The sequence below is a fragment of the Mycteria americana genome, chromosome 24 (genome assembly GCF_035582795.1).
Source record: "Mycteria americana isolate JAX WOST 10 ecotype Jacksonville Zoo and Gardens chromosome 24, USCA_MyAme_1.0, whole genome shotgun sequence".
In the NCBI taxonomy this organism is placed as follows: domain Eukaryota; kingdom Metazoa; phylum Chordata; class Aves; order Ciconiiformes; family Ciconiidae; genus Mycteria; species Mycteria americana.
This window is the reverse complement of record NC_134388.1, coordinates 6417200-6439111: the sequence shown is the minus strand read 5'-3', so window position 1 is coordinate 6439111 and position 21912 is coordinate 6417200. Positions and strand designations below refer to the sequence as shown.

Genomic DNA, 21912 nt, shown 5'->3' with positions numbered 1-21912 from the left:
TGGTGCTGGACCCACCGGGAGGCTGCTGCCCACCCAGCGCACGTGCCCCGCGGTTCACAGCCCGGCCATGCCGCTGGCTCGGAAAGCCTCCCACTGCCAGGCTCCAGAGGCATCGGGGCAGCCTTCTCCCGCCCCCGCCAATTCCAGCCAAGCGCCTTTCCTGCCTGCCGGCCACGCTGCGCAGCCGGGAGCCGTGACCAGGCCCACCGTGGGGCTCTTGCTCCGCCAGCCGCCATGTTAATTAACGGGAGACGAATGGCAGCTCGGCCCCGGGCTGCTCGGTGCCAGCCCAGCTGCGGCAGGAGCCAGACGAGGCCTCACCAGGAGGCTCCACAGCGAGTGGCCGCATCCTGCCCCGGGCAGAGGTGGGACGTGAGCCTGCAGGCAGAGGGAGCGGGCAGGGCAGGGAGATGCTGGGTGCAGGGAGGAGATGCCATGCAGGACCAGCGCCCTGGGGCCAAGCCCTGGGTGCTGCAGCCCCCTCCGGAGCTGGGGGGACTGGGGGGTGACCCACATGCGGAAGCGGGACAGGGTGACCCAGGGGAGCTCGGGGGGGAGAGCCAAGTGTGACCAGCCAGGATGGGGCCAGCTGCCACTGCCAACGTGGGACCGGCCAGGAGCTGGTGGTGATGGAGATGCCATCCCTGCACCGTCGAGCCCCCATGCGCAGGAGCTGGCAGCGGCAGCGCCATCCCAGCGCCGTGCCCGGGGGCGGCACAAACAACCGGGTCGCCTTGCTCATTTCCACGTTTAATTAGAAAGGTATTCCAAACCACGAACCCGCGCAGAGCGCCAGACATGCTGGAGAAGGGGCCGTCTATGCCGTAAAAACCTGCTGAAGCCCTGAGCCGGCCGGGGGGGTCCCCGGGGGCTGTGGGACCCCTCTCCTCCTGGCAGCCCCAGCCTTGTGAGCCACTGCTGGTAGCTTGCCCCTGCCCTGCGCCTTCCACGCAGCAGCTTCGTCCTGGCCCCGGCCTGGGAAGGGCTGTGGGGGCTCGGGGCCGCCGGGAGCCTCACATGGCAGCCGCTCCTGGGGAGAATCCAGCTGGAAGTGTGGGAGCGACAGGGACATCCAGCAGCACTGGCCTCCAAGAGACATTTGTGCCCAGCCCCATGGGCAGAGCCAAGCTGGGGGCTACAGCCCCTGCTGACAGAGGAGTGCAAGGACGGGGGCACCCCCCGAATGTCCTGGCAGAGAGCGGGGACTGAGGCGGGGAGCTGGGTCCTGAGCAGCAGCGCTGGGTGAGAGGCACGGCTCTGTGGGCAAGGGGCTGGTCCCCGGCTGCCCCTCACGTACCTATGCACACACGCACACGGATGCACACACACACGCACGCACGCGTACACCAAGCCTGTTCGCCCCATCCCCCCTGGGGAGCCCTGGGATGAGGCTCCTGGCACCAGCCCCGACCCCATTTGCTCCGTGATCATCCAGGGACCAGTTCCGTGTGCCGGGACGGAGCCGGCGCTGGGGGCCGCAGTGCTGGGCAGCGAGGGCCAGTGGTACCAGCAGCTCAACCAGCCCCGCGTAGGCAGGGCTCCCGGGCAGGAGGGGGACAGGGAAGCCCCACAGTGATGCCCACCCAGGCCCCCTCCCATCGCTGGGGCGAGCCGGGGGCAGCCCCGGACAGGAGCGGGCAGCACTGCCTGAGCCAGGTTTGGGCCTCGTCCCTCTTGGCGAGGCCGCCCGCCGTCTCCCACCCTGGCAGCGTTTCACCTCCATGCATGGAATAAACGTCTTCACGTCCGGCTGGGCAAGAGGCCCCATGCGGACGAGGGAGGGGAGGCAGCGGGGGGGGGGCCTTCGGGGCCAGGGTCTGCGAGGCTTTACTGGGGAGGGGGATGGGGAGCCCGACCGTGGGGCGGGGGGGACTTTGCCTCCCCCAGAGGCCAGGCACAACCGGAGGAGGGGAGAGCGGAGGGGCTCCGGCTTTGCCCTGAGGGTTGGGGCGAGTCTGGTGCCAGGGGAGAGGGTCAGGGGCTCACGTACCCCCGGGCATCACTGCTTCCTCCGGACAACCTGGCGGAGGTGCAGCTCGCTCTCTGCAGCCACAATGGGCTGCTCATTCTGCCGGTGGTGGCTGATGAGGTGGCTGATGCTCTCAAACAGCACGTCCTTGGTCCTCACCTGGGGGCCGGGGGGCACAGCGGTCCTGAACCCAGGAGAGCTGCCTCCCACACAGGGTTCCTGCGCAACCTCCCCGGCGCCTGCCCACCCCTGCGGACATCTCCCCCAGCATCCCTTCCCACCCTGCCCTTACCCCCGTCCCCCATCGCCCGCCCCGCGCCCTGCCCTTACCACGCCTTCGGGATCCACCAGCAGCAGGTGCTTGGGCTGCCCGCTGTGCATGCCGGTCAGCACGTACTGCCCCGGGTTGGTGAGGCTGTCCCGCACCAGGAAGTCCCCATCTGTCTGCAGGAGCCTCTCGGCGTCCCGCCGGCTCATCTTCCCATGGTACCACGGCTCCCGCCTGAGCTGCTCCTCCGTGGGGGCAATGGGGGCTTTCCGTGTGGGGGGGCTCGGCCACTGGTCCTCGATGGGGGGGCTGGTGCCACCCCCAGCAATGCACTCGTGGAGCTTCAGGGCATCCTCGAACGGCCCTGCGGGAGCCAGGGAGGGTGGGGCGTCACCCCCCGGAGCATAAAGCACGGCTGGGGCGTGGGGGGGACAGGGACAGGCTGAGCAGTGGCAGCAGGACCCAGGGTTACGGCCGGACCCACCTCCGGGCCAGACCCCGCTGTGCCATGGCCACCCCAGGCACGACGCTGCTCCTGCGCCCAGGCACGGAGGGGACGGTGCCCCCCTGCACCGGCACGGCTGCCCCCTCCACAGGGCCAGGCGGGGCGGGCGGACAGGGTGTCTACCCACAGCCCTGTCCCGAGCACAGCCCTGCTGCCCCAGCAAGGGTGGGCGAGGATGGGGCCCCAGCTCACGGCCACCCGGCCCCCAGCACGGCACTGCTCTGGGCTCAGCCAGCGCAGGCATCGCCGGGGCTGTGGAACACGGCTGGGCAGCCCACCGGCACGGCTCGGCCCCTCTGCAGCAGGTCCTGCGCCAGACCCCCAGCCCGGTGGCTTACTCATATCAAAGAGGTCCTTTTTGGGGCTCTCCTCCGGTGCCCCACGAGCTGCCGCCTCTAGCTCCCAGGCGTCCAGGCTTTGCGTGTTCACGTACATGTGCTCCTCGTAGTCCCGCGGCCCCAGGGGGTGGCCGTCCGCCTGCAGGTAGCCGTCGCAGGGCTGGCCTGCGAGGACTGGGCATCACCGCCAGCCCGGGCAGGGCAGAGCTGCGGGGAACCCTGCTCATTGTCCCCGGGGTCCCCCCTGCAGCGGTACCCACCCTGGCTCTCCAGGTCCCAGGGTGGCCCCGGTTGGCTGCTCTGGTCTCGCCTGGCTGCAAACCCGCCCTGGGGAGAGGAGACAGCGAGGGTGTCGGGGGGACCTGCCTGGCACCCCCACGGCAGGGCTGGCAGTGGCCCCAGGGGCTCACCTGGCTGGGGGAGCTGGAGCAGGAGGGCTGAGTGCGGACATGGCCCAGGATTGTGCCGTGCCGGAGCCGGGAGTCGATCAGCCCCCCCGGGGGCGGCTCCTTCCCTGGGATGCTGTTGTAGTAATTGTGCTCGGCCGACTCCTCGTCCTCTCCCCAGACCGACTCCTCCGCACCCAGCACCCTGCAGCAGGGACGGGCGAGCTGGGGACACCCTGCCCTGCGCAGACCCCTCCCCATGCCCGGCAGGGACAAGGGCTCCCGGAGCGACCCCCGGCCAGGGGATGTGCCCGGGACAGGCGGTGCGGGGCTGCGGTGGGGCACCCACCCCCCTACCTGTCCGGGGGTGCCACCACCTTGGGGGGGCTGTGCAGGTACTGCTTGAAGCGCAGCTCGAAGGCCTGTCCCACCGTGCTGATGACGCTCTGCGCCAGCCCCTCACAGCACTCCAGGATGTGGCAGGCTGCGGACAGACGGACGGACGGCTCAAGTGTTTCCCCCATGCTCTCATCACCCTTCCGGGACCACCCTGCGCTGCCCCTCGTGCCCCCCACGAGGGATCCCCTCCTCCAGCCTTCAGCCCCCAGTGCATCCCTCCTCTTCCGCAGAGCTCCCGGGCGCGGGGGCCAGCGTCACCTCTCTGGTTGATGGGGTCCTTGGCGACGTAGGCGACGTAGTCCATGGTGTCCTGGGGGCAGAGGGGGAGCTCAGGGCCTGCGTCCCGCTGCCGTGCACGGAGCAGGGCTGGGGCTGCCCATGTCCTGCCCCGGGACCAGGCTGCCCCGGAGTTCGGCTCAGCCACAGGACGGGCAGCCCCCAACCCCGCGTCCCCCGAGGGACCACAGCCGGAGGAGGGCTGGGGCGCGCGTGCCTCACCGTGTCCCCACCGGAGGCGAAGGAGATGGATTGCATGTGGTGGTTGGCGATGATCTGCAGGGGGAACACGGCCCATGGGGGGGTTAGTGTGGGGGCTGTCAGCCCCCCGGGTGGCGGCGGGAGGCAGAGGGCTGGGAGGTGGCAGGTGGTGGCACTGCGTCCCCAGGGACGGCTCTCACCTGGTGCGTGGTGGGGATCATGAGGTTCAGCCCATCAACAGAGATGTTGACAGCGATGCTCATGCCAGCAAAGCGCAGGTTGCTCTTGCCCAGGATAGAGAAGAGGGCTTTGTTGGGAGCCTGATGGGAGGAGAGGAGGCAATGCAGCCCCCCGGGGGGCAATGCAGCCCCCCAGGACCAGGTTTCCTGGGGTGAAGGAGGCAAAGAGGGATGCCCCGAGAGACCCCAGGCTCTGCCCCGTTTGCGGCACCCCCAGCGCCCTGTCCCGCAGCCTCGGCTCGCCCCAGGAAGGAGCCCAGGGAGACACGGGCTGGGGGAAAACTCACCTTCTTCTTCCAGATGCCCTTCACGCCCGGCACCGCCTCGTACAGTCTGTTGATGGCTTCCCTGCAAGCCACGGCCCCCGGCCAGGTTACTGCTGCAGACCCCCAGCTCCTTCCCGGCCACCTCCCTGCCTGCGGCTCCATGGGGTCTGGGGGCATCAGTGCCCGCAGCCCCGGGCGCCACAGCGTCCCCGCAGCACTGCCCCACGTCACGGGCCCGCGGTACGTAATCCCAGCTGGGGCCACCTCCCTTCTCCTCTTTCCGCCCATTGATCCGTGGCAGTGCCCTTCGTCCGTGTCCCCACGTGCGGGGTGGATCCCGCAGGGCAGGGGTCTCCCAGACCCTGGCCCCGTGTCCCCCCCTCTCTGCAGGGCCCCGGGGAGGGGGAGCACCCAGGGCCGCCGGGGGCTGTGGGTGGCAGCGGGGTGCGGGAGAGCGGGGCCGTACCTGGTGACCTGAGTCCGGGTGTTGAAGTCGAGGGACCTCATGGAGCGCAGCACCTCGATGCACCCCATATACTGCGGGAGGGGACATGGTCAGAGCAGCCTCCTCCGGCCGCCGCCGCCGCCAGCCCAGGGCGGGCAATGGAGAAGAGAGGAGGGGAGGAGCGGGGTGTCAGTGAGAAGGGCCCCTTCCATGCCAGCTCCAGGGCTCTCACCCCAACGCGCGACACCCGTTCACCCTCCACCCCAAAATGCCCCATCGCATGCCCAGCCCCCCGCGCTGAGACCCGACGAACTCATCTGTGTGCTATGGCTTGTGCCACCCTCGTAGGGGCTGGCAGCTGCTGGGTCTTGGGGCTGGTTCCCCGGCACAGAAAGCCCCCCCGGCCCCCGGCCTGTCCCAGGCCGGTTGGGAGGCCGTGCTGTCCCTCCCAGGACGTGCCGGACAACGCGGGCAGCGGAACGGGGCCGGGCAGCCCGTGACGGGGCGAAGGGGCCGCAGGCTGCGTGTGCCAGCGGCGGCTGCCCAGGTCACCCTCCGGGCCACGTCCCCACCACGTCCCCTTGGCCGCGGTCACGGCACCGCGGGCTCCCGTGAGGCCGGTCCCATGGCACAAGTCCCGCGGGACCGTGGGGCAGCCGGGGGGGAGGACCGAACCGGGGGGGCTCTGCCCGCAGCCGTCGGGAGGAGCGGGCAGACCCGCCGAGCCCCGGCCCGGCGGCGGCGGGGCTCCCCGGCCGCCCGCCCGCTGCCCCGGACACGCGTGGGGCCGGGGGCTTGGCGCCCTCCCGCGCCGGGGCGGGGCGGGCCCGGCTCGGGCCCCGGCCCCGGCCCCGGCCCCGGCCCCGGCGGGACTTACCCGGACGATGTAGGAGACGCCGGGCCCCAGCACCCGCTCGTCGGGGTGCAGCCAGCCCTGCGCCGGCTTGCGGATGAAGCTGCCCTTGCGGCTCCACTCCTCCCCGCCCGGCCGGGCCGCCTCCGCCCGCGCCCGCCCCGCCGCCCCCGCCGCCCCCCGCGCCCGCCCGCCGGCCGGCAGCGAGCAGGGCGCGGCGCAGAGCGGCTCGCAGGCGCCCAGCACGGCGGCCAGCGCCGAGGGGGCCCCCGCGGCCGCGGCGCCGCCCGCCCGGGCCGGCGCGGAGAGCTCCCGGCCGGCGCCGGCGGGGCCGCGGCCGAGGAAGCCGGCGGGGCCGGGGAACTTCCACTGCGGCATCCGCGGCAGCAGCGCGCAGAAGGTGGTGCCGGGCTCGGGCTCCTCGCCCGCCGCGGGGCAGGGCCCGGGGGTGCCGGCGGCGGGCGCGGGGGCCGGCGACGGCATGGGGGCGGTCAGCGGCTCGTCGCGGAAGCGGTCATACTTGGGCTCCGGGAGCATGCCCGGGGCCGCGCTCCGCTCCGCTGCTGCCGCCGCCGCTCCGCTCCGCTCCGCCGCCGCGCCGGCTCCCGCCCCCCGCCCGCTCCCCCGGGGCCGCGCCGCGCTGATGTCATGGTGCGAGCGCTCCGCCGCCCGCCCCGGCCCCCCGCGCATCCCCCGCCCCCCCGCCCGTTCTGGACCCGCGGCCGCCCCAGCGCCTCCCGGCCGCCCGGCCCCCCCCCGGCCCCCGCGCATCCTCGGGCCCCCTCTCCCCCCCCCCCCCCCCCCCGCCAGCATCCCCGGCCGCCCCGGGCCCCCCCGGGCTGTGCCGCCTCCCCCCCCCCCGCCCCGAGTCACCGGCGGGGACCGCGGGGACGGCGGGGGACGAGGCCGGCCGGACTCCCCGGCGCAGCCCGTGCCGGCTGGCAGAGCCCCGGGCGCGGCTCGGCAGCCCCCACGCCCGGGCTGCCCCCGCAAACGCGGCCCGCGGGGACGGAGCCACTCGCGCGCTGCCCTGCGCCCTGGTCCAAGCCCCCTCGCTGCGGCCCGCGGCTCCGCCGGAGCCCCCCGGGCTGGCACCGGCCCTGCAGGCTCCCGGCTTTGCTGCAGGCGCTGCGGGGTGAAGGGGCTGGGGGGCAGCGGGGCGGGGGGGGCTGCGGCCTTCCCCGGGAGCCGTGGGGCGGCTCACGCTTTGCCATTAGCTGGAGTGGCGAGCAGGTGGCTTCGGGAAGGGGCCAGCAGCCCCTGGCCACTGCCCTCACCCACAACGGGGACATTTTCTGCTCTTCCCACATCCTCATCACGCAGAAGTGCTTGCAGGGCGCCCGGGGCTGGCGGGCGGGGGTGTGCAAGGGGGCTGCCCTGTTTCTGTGCCTCCCAGCCCAGTGCTCTTCTTCACTCTGATTTCATCTGCCTCCAAAGCCGGGTCCAGCTCCCGCTCGTTTCTATCTGTCTGGAGGGCTCAGGCAGTAAAAAGCACAATCATTTTCTTGCTTCTCTGCCAGTATCTGCAGCGAGCACGGGGAAAAAAAAAAAACCAACAAACTTAAAGGGACTTTCTGACCTCAGCCAAGTAACTCGCCCTTCCTCCAGCCCTGGGGCTGCTGCTTTTTGTCAGCCATTCAAAGGACTCAGACTCCCATCGAGCCTGGCACCAGCCCAGGGCATCCTGCTCGCCGCAGGGCTCAGAGAGGGGCCGGGCCGGGCCGGGCTGTGCGTGTCTCCCCCGGTGCGAGATGGGCGCCGGGCTGCTGCGGACAGAGCTGCGGACGCCCCGTTGGGGTTTCCCCCCGGCGCCCGGAGCCGAGCTCAGGCAGGGGTGCAAGCCCCGTCCCTGCGAGGCGATGGGGCAATGCTCCAGCGTGACTCACACCAGCTGCCCAGCACGGCCCTGGCAGAGCCAGGGACCGAGCCCGGAGCTGCCGCTTCCTTTCGAGTTCACCCTCTGTCCTGGCGTTTCCAGGGCTTTGCCACGGATGCTGACCCCCCGCCGCAGCCTGCCTCCGGCGAGGGGCCACGGGGCCCACAGCCGAAACCCACCCCTTGGCCCAGAGCAGGGCCTGCAGCTGCTCTGCCACGCTGGTGCCCAGGGACCCTCGCCTTTCCCCGGCCCACCCCAGCCCCGCATCCCCTCCGTCGCCAAAGTCATCGTAACGCCCGGGCTCTGTCCCCGCGGTGACGGCATCACGAGCTCTTTGCAGAGCAGATGCGCTTGGCTCCAGCTTCCCGAGGAGCCTCCTCGACCGGGTGGAAACCGCCCCGCTGCCCTGCCGTGGAGGCCATGCTGCTGCGGCCGCGCAGCTGGGCGGGAGCTCTCCCCCCACGCCAACCGGCACAAACAAAACCGGAGCCTCCCCGGAGGCCAGCCGTGCCCTGGGCAACGCGCGGCCGCCTTTGTCTTGCCTTCTCCTCGCTGTCTCCTGCTCCCTGGCAGGTGATGGGGTGAAAGCCAGTAATTGCTCTAAGTGCGATCAATAAATCAAGGTAATAGAATTACATCTGCTGTTGCCATATTAGGAACCGCTTCTCTGCTCTCTCCTCTCTCTGCCCTCCCTGGTTTTGTTTTTAAACCGCTGCAGAGCACTGGAACGAGTTGGGCTCCTCCGTGCTCTCGAGGCGGCTGCAGCGGAGCCCGGCGGGGACTCGCGTCCCTGCCCGGTGTGGGCGGCTCTGGGTGCAGGTTGCCGGGGGCTGGGGGTCGGCCGGAGGGAAGGCGCCGGGTCCCCGTGGAGGTCACGGGCGTTTTACCCCATGCCGCGTGCAGAGCGCTCTGGGGACTGCGGCACCCCGTGGCGTGGGGACGGGACCGGGCACCCCACGGCATGGGGACGGGAGCAAAGCTGGGCACAGAGCCCAGCAGCCCCTGCCAGACCCTGCCCACCGCAGCAGTGCGTTTGCCTGCAGCCCTGGGGAGATGGAGCTGCTCCCCGCTCCTGCACAAGTCCCTGGAGGCCAGGGGATTATTTTCATCTCATTTGCAGCCGGTCTCAGGCTCTGGAGAGTTAGCTTCACATCAAGGGCTTTCCCCCGGCTGCTTTTAATCATTACTTAAAGGAAAGCCTCCGTGACTACAGGCTGGATCGCAGCCTCGGGCGCCCCGTGGGCAGGGGGGAGCCCCGCAGCGTCTCGTCACCCGCTGCTCTGCGGGGCAGCGTCCTGCCCCGCCACGAGACCCCTCCGGGCTCTCCCGGTCACTGCCACATGTGCACGCTGGTCAGCAGCCCCAGACCCCGGATCGAGCGATGCCGCTGGGGCGGCCAACACGAGCGGGGGGGGGGGGGGGGCGAGCAGGGTTGCCCCCCCCCGCCACTCCCCAGTGGCACCCGATTTGCATAACTTTTCTAAACCGTGCCTAATTAATCTCCTTACACCTCTGGCACTGCATTAGGGGAATCAACATCAAGTGCTCTCCAATCCGTGAAGGATTAATTAGGGGAGGAGAACACGTGCCTGCACAGCCAAGCACGCAAGCGACTCGCCGGCGGTGCCGAGGCGGGCACCGCTCTCCCACCGCAGCACCGGCAGCCGCATCGCAGCCCCCTGGCAGTGCCGAGCCCCTCCAGCCCTGGGCCCAGCTGCCCCCTCCCCATCTCCCCTTGGCACCAGGCTCAGGGAAAGGGCCAGGACCCCCCCAGGAAGGCGCTCGGCCACAACTACCGCGACTGAAGCCGGCCGAGCCACCAGCCTGGCACTAAGCGGGGCTGCGGTGGTGCAGGGAGGACCCTCAGCGGCCTCCTGTGCCACCACCCCCGGGGTGCCCGTGGGTCCCTGTTCCACCTTCCTGCCCCCCACCCGGCTCCTGCTCCAGCCAGGAGGTGCCCGCAGGCACGCCAGCGCAGGGGCCGGGAGAGCCGGCGGCAGAGCAGGCCTGCCCTTCACCGTCCATCTGCCGGAGCACCTGCGGCGACTGCGAGCCTGGCAAAAATGAGCCGGGGGGACGCGGGGGGGAGAGGGCAGCTCTGGTCCGAGACAGAGGCGGTCGGGTGGGAGAGCACGGGGGACGCAGGGGCTTGATGGAGGCTCGGTTTGATTTCAGATACATTGCGGAAACCAGAAGAAATGTTAAGCTTTTGAAAGCCAGGCACCAGGAGGGCTCAGTCAGGTCGTAGCAAGGGGGAGGCCCGGGGCGGCGGCGGCGGGGGGCGGCGGGCCCGTTTCGCGGGGCAGGCAGGAGCGGCCGCTGCCCCCAGCCCAGCCCCAGCCGCCGCGATTCTCCGCAGGCGCTGCGGGACGCGGGGACCGCGCCGACGCCGAGCAGGAAAAACCCGGACGCACCGAGGTAGCCCGGCCACCGCCCGGCTGGCGGCCACGGGCAGGGAGCAGGACCGCGGCCCGGCCGCTGCACGGGCACCGCACAGTCCCCGCACCGCGGCAAGCCCGAGCCCCACCGCCGGGAGCCCGCCGGCGCCCTGCCTCCTCCCTGCCGGGGCACCCGAGAGAGGGGTACCCTCGGCAAGGGCAGCGCTGCACCCGGACAGGCGGGACGGCGGCCGGGCCCACGGCGAGCGCAAACCGACGCCCTGCCCGAGCTGCGCCCGGGGCCGCCCCAGCTCTGCCCGCCCGCGGCCAGCCGGCCCCGGGGGCAGGCACCCGCTTCGGCTGCGGCCGACGTCCCCCCGACAGGGCAGGGCAGGGCCGGGCCGGGCAGGGCAGGGCAGGGCAGGGCAGGGCCGGGCCGGGCAGGGCCGCTCCGCTCCCCCCGGCAGCCCTCGGTGTCAGCCCATGCGGCCGGCGCTGCCCCGGGCCCGGTCAGGCGTCGGTGATGCGGGCGATGTAAGGGCCGGGGGACGGGGCAGCAGCCGCTCTCGCCCGGGGCGGCGCCCCGCTCCCCGCTGCCGGCGGCCCCCGCTCCCCGCTGCCGGCGAGGACGCGAGGCGAGGCGGCCGCGCAGACCCCCGGGGGAGGACCGGCGCGTCCCGGCATGCCCCGCGCTCCGCCGCGGCGGCCCCGCCCGCGCCTCCCGTCGTGCCTTGCGCCGCCCTCGGCAGGTGCCGTGACGCCAGCGGCACCGCCCTCCCAGCCCGGCGGAAGAGGCCGCGCGGCGCCGCTCTCCCGCGCCAATCAGAGGCCAGCCCGGCTGACCGGGAAGAGGCGGGGCAGCCAGTGGGGCGCTGGGGAGCAGAGCGCCGGAAGTGCCCGTCAGCGCCGTCGCCCGGGCGACGGGGGCGGGGCGGGCCGCGGGGCGGGGCCTGCGGGCGGGCCGCCCTCCGCCGCCGCCAGCCGGGCCGCCGCCCTCGCCCCGCGGCGCCGCCCCCGCGCCCGGCAGCCCCGGGCCCGGCGCTCCCCCGCCCGGTGCGGGTCCGGGTCCGGGCCCGGGCTCGGCGCGGCGCGGCCCGCCGCAGGGAGGATGGGGCAGCGGCGGAGGCCGGCGAACGGCAGCGGCCCGGCGGCGCCATGACCGGCGAGAAGAAGAAGAAGAAGCGGCTCAACCGCAGCGTCCTGCTGGCCAAGAAGATCGTCATCCGGGACGGGGCCGGCGTGAGCGCGGGGGGCCGCGGGGCCCGGGGCGCGGGGAGGCCTGGGCCGGGGCTGAGCGGTGCCGTGGGGTGGGCGGGAGCGCGGGCCCGGGGCTGGGCTCCGTGCGGCCGGACCGAGGGCCCCCGGGCGGGCGGCAGCCTGGGTCGGGGCTGGGGGCGGCGGCGTGGGGGCCTTGGGGGCGGCAGTGCGGCCTCTGGGGCCAGGCCTGGGCGGGAGCGCGGGGCGCGGCGGAGCGGCAGCATGGGCCGTGAGGGGCCCGGCTGCGGGGCGCGGCGGCCGGCGCGGGGTCCCGGGGCAGGCGGGGCCGCGGGTAGCGGGGGGCCTGCGGCAGGCCAGGGGGGCGATGCGGGGTCCGCCGGGAGCCGGGGCGGCGAGGCCTCACCCCGACGGAGATGCCGCCCTGCGGGCTGGCGCGCTGCCCTCTTCCCGTGCCCGCCGCAGGCGGGGGCTCGGCCGCTGCGCCGGGCCCTGGGGCAGTGCCGGAGCCGCAGTGCCTGCTGACAGCCCCGCTGCGCCGGGGCTCCCCGCGGCGTGGACGAGCGTGGCTCTGCCCTCGTTCAGGGCTGCGAGGCTGCCGTCCTCCCGACGGGCTTCTCGGCCTGTTTCCCCGGGTGCAGGTGTTCGCTAGCCGCGAGATGTCAGCGCTGACATCCAACACTCGCTTTGAGGATGACAGGCTGCCTTCAAACCTGGGGGGAGCGGTTACCCCTTTTGAGAGGAGGTCTTTACTGTGGGGAAGAGGAGCGCTGCGAGAGGCTCCAGGTAGCGCGGGCGGCAGCGTCCTGCCTGTACGGAGACAGCCGTGAGGTGGGCGCACCTGAGCTTAAGATGGTTGCAAGCTCTTTCCATCTGGGCTTGCTCTCTTGAGAGAAGGGGGTTCTGGTCGCGAGGCACTGGCCTGTCCTGTGGGCTCCTAGAACCTTTTTGCATATTTTTACTTCTTTTCTGTAGCATCTTTATATTTTGCGGTAGCAGCTGTGCATCCTCCAGAGGAGTGGTTCGGTGGGGTGGCCGCGTACTCTGAAGGGGATTAGCTATCCTAAATTGTTTAAGGAGTCTAACACGATACGATGGTTGATAAGTGGAAGGAGTGACGTTAAGCTGTGAACAGGTTAGATCTGGACCTACTCCGTAAAGAGAGATCGGCTGTTAATTTTGTTGCAGTCATGTGGTAGAAATGTTTAACTGCTTGAGAAGGTATAAAGGGGGATGATGGAAGGAAGAGGAGAGGACTGCTCTCTTCTGAGAGAGACTCTTAAGCCGGTGGAGCAAGGTGGGTAATGAGAGCTGTACTCTTAATTGCTGGCTTCGTGCTGCCTTGGGGCTTCTCCCTCTGCTGCAAAACATTATCTCATTCGTGTGCAATAAAACTGACTTCTTTTAATGACCGTGTCCCCCTCGGGTAGGGTGCCTCTCGTGTTGATGCTGTTGACTTGTTTTTTAAGCAGACTTAGCCTGTCTGCGGGAGACAGTTTTAATAGAGTCTGTGAACATAAACAGCATTTCAGCAGAATAATGCCTCGCTGCCTTCTCTCCTATTTCAAATAACTTACAGCTGTATTAGCTCTCTGAGATGCAGTATTATTCTGTCAAAACCTGGGAGGATGTGACTGGGTAAAAGATTGCTCTTCACACGCCAAGTTTCTTGAATTCCTGTCCCTGAGAATCTGTCAGTAGTGAATGCTGGAGGCAGGATACTGATACAGATACATCTTTGGTCTGGTCCGTTAAATGATTTGTATCTCAAGAGCACAGTGTAGAAATGTTAGTCAGCTGTGAGGAAATTAATACAAAAGCCCATTCTCTTAGCCTAGAAGAAATGCCCATAGATTTGAGGTTTCCCATACCAAATCCAATATTCCTTTGGATGCAAGATTTGCGCAGCTGATGGAAGCGTTTTTAACTTCTGGGTACTCTTCAAGCTGCTGGAAGCTGTCTAAATTGCTGGGATTGCAGACATTTTGGGTGGTTTTATTAATAATGTATCAGGGCTAGACTACAGTTCTTGGTGAGTTCAAATCACATGGTTTGCTAATATAAGAAATGGGTTCCTGTGGAAAAGCACATCGTGCTACTAAATGTTTGGCCCGTGTGGTTCCCTAATGTAATTCGGCTGAAATTTGTGTGCTTTCCTCCTGTTCCTTGCGATTTGTTTTCCTTGTGAGCTCGTGACTTTGGCGGTGTGTCCCACGTGGCAGGGAAAAACCTCCTGGGCTAGCAGCTGAGATTTGGCACTTGGAAAAGTGACAGAACAAATGCTGCCCTGAAAGCACAGTGAGAAGTCTTTAAGGAAAGAAAGATAAGCAAGGCCTTGAGGTGTGGGGGTTTTTAACAGCTGATCTAAGGCCTGCCTTTCCCACCACGCTGGGTAGATGGAGTTGGCGTTGAGGAGTAAAATTCCCTTCCCGAACTCCCAGAGTCTTTTCTGGGGTATTGCAGGTACTGCTGTCAAAATATGCAGAGAATTGAGGTGTTTCATTTCCAAGTCCTTAAGGCGAGGATTGAAAGGATGATACATTTGGTCATGTTTAGAGAAAGCATAATGGTATCAAAGATATTAGTTCTTGGAGAAAAAAATTGAAAACAAGCAGCTTTGTAGGAGGGGCACGTGTTGGTAGACCCCGGACGGAGAGATGCTGCAGCATGAGCTCACCTGCACTAGACAGCACTGAATCGCCTTGGGAATGGCTTAGGTCAGAGTTGATGTTTCAGCATCCAACCACACATCTCAAATCTATCGCAGATCAGGATACGTGTGTTTTGTTACTTACGGAGCTCTGTTTTGCAGCGACAGGGGATCGGAGAGCCCAGTGTGTACCACGCCGTGGTGGTTATTTTCCTGGAGTTCTTTGCCTGGGGGCTGCTGACCACGCCGATGCTAACGGTGAGTAAGTCTCCCTGGGAATAATGCTGGCTCTTGTAGACTAGAGTTCACCTTGGGTTGGGAAGGGTAAAGATCTTAGCATAGGCCTTTGGAGTGTGGGAATTAGAAACCAAGACGTAATGGTTTGTACCTGAAAAAGCTGGAGCTATAGTAATTTTTTATGGAGTTGGGTACTTATTTTCTTAATTATCATAGCTTAACTTGAAGCAAAGCATGAGTTAGATTTTTGAAAGCTTTTGGAGGATTTCAAGAAAGCACGAGTGAAAGACCTGACCTGAAATTACTAGAATTTACTGGTAGTTTACTGTCATTTATTGCCTTTTTTTCCCTAGGTATTAAAAAAAAGTGCACTTGGGAGCTCAATGAAAGAAAGTTGAGCAAAGCTTTGACTTCTTATCCGAAGACTGCACCTTTTACCCTACACTGACTTATTTAGGGATAAAAGAGATTTTTCTTGAACTATCACCATCATTGTCTGGGGTGTCAAAGCACAGAGGCAATTTCCTGGCAATTACTTGCTACACCAAGTCACGCTCCTTCTAGGAGAGCCCACCAGTAACTCATTCAGGACTTGACTGAGTTATGATTAACACAGGCAGCAAAGGCAACTTCACAATCAAGTTAAGTGGAGAGGGGTAGCTTTATTAAAGAAACTTAAAATCTCATCTCAGATACTTGCCTTCAGTTAAGGAGCTGTAAACTTCCGATTTGGCACTTTCAGGAAGAATTCTCAGCTCTTTAAGTTCATTTTCTGGTGGTGGTATGCCAACTCACATTGAAGTCTTAACATGCCATGCGTATTTTTGACCAGATCTCTGACATCTAGGTAACCATGCAAGAGGAGTCTTTGTTTATGCAAAGGCATTTAGAAATATAGTATTAGCTTAGTAGAATAAAATGCAAATCGAACATAGAGACAGTACGAAAGGGGGAGAGAACAACAGAAAAGTTATGTGGTCACATGAAGTAAAACCAGAGGGAAATCAGATGGTGCAGGGATGGAGAAAGGCATGTTTCTGATTGTCTTAGCCTTGCCCAAGTGTGCTGGAATAGTTTATAGACCTGGGAAGTATTAAAGAAAGTGGCTGCCCCTGTTGGAGAGGGGAGGTAGAGCTCCTCACGTAGGTACAGCGGTGGTGGCATTGTCGGTAGTGTATTTCCCGTTTTCCCTGTTTTGTGCTCTTCCAGGCATCTAGCTGTCAGGTGCTAGCTCTGTTTTTTTGGTTTGGGTTTGTTTTTTATTTTTTTTTTCCCTAGGTGTTACATCAGACTTTTCCTCAGCATACATTCTTGATGAATGGCCTGATTCATGGAGTCAAGGTAAGGAATAGTCCTTCCAGGCTTTCATTTGAAGCCGCGATCAGTGCAAGAAGTGGCAAGCCATTATAATCTGTGTCATTTGCTGATGTCAACCAATATTTGACAGATAAATGTTCATGTTTCAGTTTGGGGTGCTACTGGCAAACCTTATGCAGAATGAAGAATTGACAGAGCGTAGATACCAGGTAGCTTGTGTAGTTGATTTTACTGAGCAGTATTAACAACGTGCTACTTGTCAGCATGGGTTTGGGGCTATAACAGCTGTGTGTTTCAGCTGAAAATATTCAAATCAGCATGAGATCAGCCCTGTATCCATATTCTGGAGCGTAAAAAAATAAAAGATCAATGACATCTGAACTTATCAGTAATAGAAGTTGAAACTAAGCAGGCCTTAGTGGGCTCTCCCCAGACAGAAGGTGGGGAGTATGCTGAGACACGGTAAGTGGGCGCAGTGCGTTTGGACTAGACCAGCATTTCCAGAGCAGAACTGGAGGCAACTATAGCGAACAAGCAGTGGCCATGTGTTCTGACTTGGGAATGTGGCAAAACAGATTGTTAGGCCCTGGCCCTGGCAAGAGGATCTCAGAAAATGGCCCCAGAGAGGTTTGCTTCAATAGGAGTTGGGCACTCCCTGCCCATCTCGGGTCAGAAAGATGTTGAAAGGCATTGAACAATTTTATTGGTGCTTAATGGCCTTGGCATCTCATCGGGCCGGTCTTGTCTCCATCTAAAAGAGAAAGCTTTCCCTAGAACTGCAGCAGATGTTAATGTGATGGAGCTGTGCCAACATCTTTTTAGGTACTGGCAGGGCAACTCCCTGCTGCCCAGGCGTGCTGGGAAGAGCACAGCTGCAGGCTGAGCAGTTGCAGAGAATGGGCAGTAATTGGAGTGTTTAGCAGTGCCTAGCTGGTCGAGGATTTTTTTTTTTTCCCTCCCTAAAAGGATGTGAGCAGTTTAACAAAGTGTTATGTTTTGGCAATATTGCCTGCATGTAGAAAATAATAATGGATTGTCTCCTCATGTTTTTCTCGTGAGATGATGTTGTCAAAAGCTCTTTCTATCGACAATCAGAATTTGACTGAGGGATTTCTCTCTGTCGTCCTGTCTGTCGTTCTTAGGGTCTGCTTTCTTTTCTAAGTGCCCCACTGATTGGTGCTCTCTCTGATGTCTGGGGCAGGAAATCCTTCCTCCTCCTCACTGTCTTCTTCACGTGTGCGCCAATTCCTCTTATGAAGATCAGTCCATGGTGAGTTTACTCTTGTTATAACGAGGGGTTCTGAGGAGAGGAATGAGTGTGAGGTTGAACGATGGGGGATTTGCAGGTGGGGCATTTGAGGATGAGATGGAAGAGTCTGTCCAGTGGAGAAGGATGCTCAGCCTAGAGACTAATTTACTTGTCTGGTTCAATTGGAGGGTTCAGCGTCAGGAAGAAAGAGTCTGTCTTTCGTCTCCTGGTGCCTGTTCTCCTGATAGGTGCATTATCACTATTAGGGCATGTTGATGTTTCCTTCCTGTGTGGGGAAAATAAGTGATAAAATGCCATGGGCCACCAGACTGAAGCTTGGTGTTCCTGAGCGCTCTCTGGTGCAACGAAGTAGAATGGACTTAAGGAAGAATAAGGGAGAGGTTCTAATTCAGCAGCTGTGGGCTACCGTGTGGTTGCTCTCTAACTCTGCCTTTGGCAACGCCTGTTTCAGGTGGTATTTTGCTGTCATTTCCATGTCTGGAGTCTTTGCTGTCACCTTTTCTGTGATTTTTGCCTACGTTGCTGATATCACACAGGAGCATGAACGCAGCACGGCGTATGGCTTGGTAAGGAGCTGAATAACTGGCTTGTCTCTTGAAAGAAATCTTTGGGGCTTTGCAGATAGGAGAGGTATAAAATTAGGGTGGGAGGCTTATTGACGAGCCCAAGGACAGTATCAGTGAAAAGATGATATGCGCTTCACTAATAGTACAGCCTCCCTGTTCTTCTGTTTGTCATTTAGCACCGAGGGAGAGGCCTAATTTCTATGCGATCTGAATACTGGCTGTATTGTTGCTTAGCCTTTAAACCAGCCTGGTCTGTGAACTTCTTTGCACCAGGAAGGGGGGCAGGCTGTGATGCTGGCATGCATACAAGTAGCCTGTGATCGGGCCCTTTCTGTAGGGCTACTGAAAGTATTGTATATGAATTGTTAGGATAGCTTTAATTTCCCTTTGCTAGAACTTAGCCTAGATTACAGCAAGAGAACACGTCATCTTTCTGTCTACAGGAGTCCCTGTTCACCTGGATTATTTCCATCAAAGATGGCAAAACTAGTACCCTTGGGTTACTCTGGAGGAGAAAATAGGCTCTAGGAAGAAGAGGCTATATTAATGTTTTATACTTCCAGGTGTCAGCCACGTTTGCTGCTAGTCTGGTCACCAGCCCAGCAATTGGTGCATACCTTTCCCAAGCCTACGGCGATACGTTGGTGGTTGTGCTAGCTTCAGGTGTTGCTTTGCTGGATATTGGTTTCATCCTGCTGGCTGTGCCAGAGTCTCTGCCAGAAGAGATGCGCCCGGTCTCTTGGGGAGCTCCAATCTCTTGGGAACAAGCAGACCCATTCGCTGTAAGTAATCTTGCTGCTGTTTTTCCGCATGCTGGTAATGCTTATATTTGCTTTAGTTCTGCTAATTTCTCTCAAAAGGAAGATGTATTCCACAAAAGGTGAAGGATGCGGGCCCTAGATTAACCCTGTCGAAGGTACAGTGTTCAACCGATGGCAGACTGCACATATCTACAGCTGTCTAGCAGCTTCTAACTGATCTCATATAGCTACAAACCATCTAAAAGCAGCTCCAGATGTCCTGAAGCAAGAGCATCTCTTGGTGGAAATGTGCCAGTTGCTTGAATATAAATCCCATTACTTAGCAATAGCACTGTGTCAGGAGAAGTCTTCTGCCTTCCTGGCTTCTCAGGACCTTTGCTAATGATGATGAGCTTTGCACAGTTTCACCTCACCTTTGCTTGCTGGGAAGATTATTTTGGCTGTCTGAGGAAAAAACAATTCTGATCAAAAGCACTTGACTATGCTGGTCTGGTTTCGTTCAAGTATTCACTTCTTAGATATAAGATGGTGACTTAAGCACTTGGTTTTCCTGTCTCTGTACCTGGAGAATATTTAATGATATTAACTCTTTTTTTTTTTTTTTACTTTTTTTTCGGTCCCCACCCCCCTTCCCTGCAGTCCTTGCGGAAAGTGGGTCAGGATTCGACAGTGCTGCTCATCTGTATCACCGTCTTTCTCTCCTACCTTCCTGAAGCCGGCCAGTACTCCAGCTTTTTCCTCTACCTGCGACAGGTCGGTCTCTTGCAATGAGGGAAGGCTCTGGATGTAGGAAATCCCAGCCTACAAATGTTATCTTATTTGCATGTCCTGAGGAAGCTGATCTTGGCCAATACCTTAGTAAAGTTGAAGCTATAAGAAACAGTGACTTGTTCCAGCTTTCCTAAAAAACGTGGGAGCCTGGCGACCACTCTGTAGGCATTGCCAGGACCCTTGCTTGGCTTCTTGCTGGTGGTCTGCCTGTCTATCCTGTCCATGCCACACTCAGCCATTTAAGGTGAGCCCAGTGGTTTAAAGCTGTTTCTTCAGCCCGAGGAAAATCTTCCATTTTATTCCTGTGGCAGCAGGGAGGTAGCGGAAGGTACGGTTGATTAATGTTTAAGTACCTGATAAGCAATGTCAGTAAACATTAGTGACACTGTTCTCGTATGGTACAAATCTCTTGCCTGAAAAGTCCCTCTTTGGTGTTTTCACAGGTCATTGGTTTTTCCTCAGAGACTGTGGCAGCTTTTATTGGTGTAGTTGGAATTCTCTCTATACTTGCTCAGGTGAGAAGCAATTTCTGTCTTGGCTCTAGCAGTATGGTTATAAGAATGCCCAAAATCTCTGATAATCAGGGCTGGCGAGTTGTCAGAATCCCTGTGGCCTCACAGACATCATCAGACCCATGCACGGCTACCTGCGGTCCCTCTTTCTTATCTTTTGAATGCAGCTGTTGTTTGTTGAATAACAAACTGTGGTAAACTGCTCTGTGAAACTCTCCCGTGTTGCTCTGTGAAACTCTCCAGTTTGTGCTCTGATTGCCATGGACAGGGACGCGCTGGTTTCTAACACAATGTTATGAGAGTGGAGGAGCGCATGCGCGTGATAGCGTCTCATGGCAGCACGAGTTCCCTCGCATTCCCATCCTCTTGTCGTCCAGTGTTGTCATCTTTCTTTGCACGTACTTTGAAAGCACCTGTTTTTCTTTCCAGACAGTAGTGTTGGGAATTCTCATGCGTTCGATAGGAAATAAAAACACCATCCTGTTGGGACTAGGCTTCCAGATCCTGCAGCTCGCCTGGTACGGCTTCGGATCGCAGCCTTGGTAAGAAGAGTTTGCCCACCTCTGTCTCCTGGCGTCGGCGGGTTTCTCCCTCCGCGGTGGCTCTGCGGCAGCTCCCCGTCCCCCGGCAGAGGGAGATGCTGCCCTGCTGTGGTGCTGGTCTGCCGCTGGCCCTCGGGAGCCTGCCTCCTAACTGCTGCCTCTTTCTCTCCGAGGATGATGTGGGCAGCAGGAGCCGTGGCTGCCATGTCTAGCATCACCTTCCCAGCCATCAGTGCCATGGTGTCTAGGAATGCGGACCCCGACCAACAGGGTGAGTCCCTTGGGGATTTGTCTAACAGATTCATCCCAGCAGGCGCTTGAGCTGACACACGTTCGAATTCTCAGCATTGGTGGTGGAGGGGTGGGCAGGAACATCTGTGCCAGCTGTGGAGTGTCGCTTTATTCTTTTAATTCTATTAAGTATTCTATTAAGTATTTTAATTCTATTAAGTCTTGACACTCTTGCCTTTGACCACAGCTGATGCTTTGGGAGGGAATTCTTAAATGATGCACGTAGGTGTTCAGTGTTGCCTGTCTGAGGTAGAGAGGAGACTGCTGCTTAATTGTTTGCCTGCTTCATGGATCGACCCTGAGTCCTCAGACTGGGCTGCCTTAAATGCCAGTTCAGTTGGAAATTGTTGCTTGATGTGCCCATGCTCATTTTATTCGTGAAAGTAGCAAGCTCAGCATTACTGATTTTTGTAAAACCTGATACTGAGCGAAGCTAATCACCGGCTAGCCACTTCATCTGCAGAGTGCATGTCAATCCAGATCTGAATGTTTGATCCTGTCTGAATATGTAAGCAGCCTTGAATAAAACAAGTTTCTTCAGGAAGCTGTAAGCCTATCTTCCTTTCTTCGCTCTGTCCCCAGGTGTGGTGCAGGGGATGATCACTGGAATTCGGGGTCTGTGTAACGGCCTGGGGCCGGCACTCTATGGCTTTGTCTTCTATCTCTTCCATGTGGAGTTGAATGAAATGGCTGAGGTAGAAACTTTGGGTAAGGCCTCCAAGCCCAACATGGCCAACCCTACAGATGAGGTAACCTGTTCAGCTTTATCATTCCGTTTGCTGGGCTTCGTATGCCCTTGCACTTGAGCATTAATCGTTCCTCTGTTTCGCCCTACAGAGCAGCATCATCCCAGGGCCTCCCTTCCTGTTTGGGGCTTGTTCTGTCCTGCTGTCGCTCCTGGTGGCCTTGTTCATTCCAGAACACAACCTTGCCTTGAGATCAGGCAGCCACAAGAAGCACAGTAACGGAGCCCAGACCCACACCCACAGCCCGCAGGCCGGAGGATCGGATGGCAAGGAGCCCCTGCTCGAGGACAGCAGTGTATGAGGTTGGGAGAGAAGGACCTGGCTTGCATCTCAACTCCAGATCAAGGATGGACTTAGCCAGTTGGAGTTTGGGGAGAGAGGGTGGGGGGAGAGAAGAAAAGAGGTAACAGACTGTGCCACTAACAGCTAATGAGAAGGGACAGGGTTTCCCTTCGAGCCAAATATACCCAGCTGGTGCAAAAATGGAATTGTATCATCTGGTGCTGATGGAAAGGGGAGATACTGAACTGCTCCACATGAAGGGATAGTTCCTTAAAGCAAACCTGCCCTTGTATGTGAATACTGAACTTCATGGTGTGACCTGCCAAATATTCCACTCGCCAGTGAAAAATTAA

At 61.3% G+C, this 21912-nt stretch overlaps 2 protein-coding genes across 4 annotated transcripts; one reads left to right on the top strand and one right to left on the bottom strand.

Moving 5' to 3' along the window:
- Window positions 1-738: 738 nt before the first annotated feature.
- Window positions 739-6795, bottom strand: SHC2 (SHC adaptor protein 2). Its single transcript, XM_075524525.1, is given in 13 exon segments — window positions 739-2128; window positions 2300-2601; window positions 3081-3245; window positions 3341-3407; window positions 3491-3671; window positions 3824-3950; window positions 4124-4175; window positions 4364-4417; window positions 4543-4662; window positions 4869-4929; window positions 5314-5384; window positions 6170-6730; window positions 6733-6795. Coding segments are annotated over 13 exon segments (1953 nt in total). The 3' UTR covers window positions 739-1999.
- A 4582-nt stretch (window positions 6796-11377) lies between these two features.
- Window positions 11378-21912, top strand: LOC142420516 (hippocampus abundant transcript 1 protein-like). 3 transcript variants are annotated; one of them, XM_075524539.1, is made up of 14 exons: window positions 11378-11638; window positions 12614-12749; window positions 14427-14522; window positions 15780-15842; window positions 15968-16027; window positions 16961-17088; window positions 17540-17654; window positions 18218-18436; window positions 19055-19168; window positions 19630-19701; window positions 20128-20240; window positions 20414-20511; window positions 21114-21280; window positions 21369-21912. In XM_075524539.1, exons 3-14 carry the CDS (start codon window positions 14514-14516, stop codon window positions 21576-21578), a joined length of 1368 nt encoding a protein of 455 aa, XP_075380654.1. In that variant the 5' UTR covers window positions 11378-11638; window positions 12614-12749; window positions 14427-14513; the 3' UTR covers window positions 21579-21912. The 3 variants fall into 3 exon arrangements, with proteins under 3 accessions (XP_075380654.1, XP_075380653.1, XP_075380650.1); XM_075524538.1 differs by having other exon boundaries at window positions 12590-12749; XM_075524535.1 differs by lacking the exons at window positions 12614-12749; window positions 15968-16027.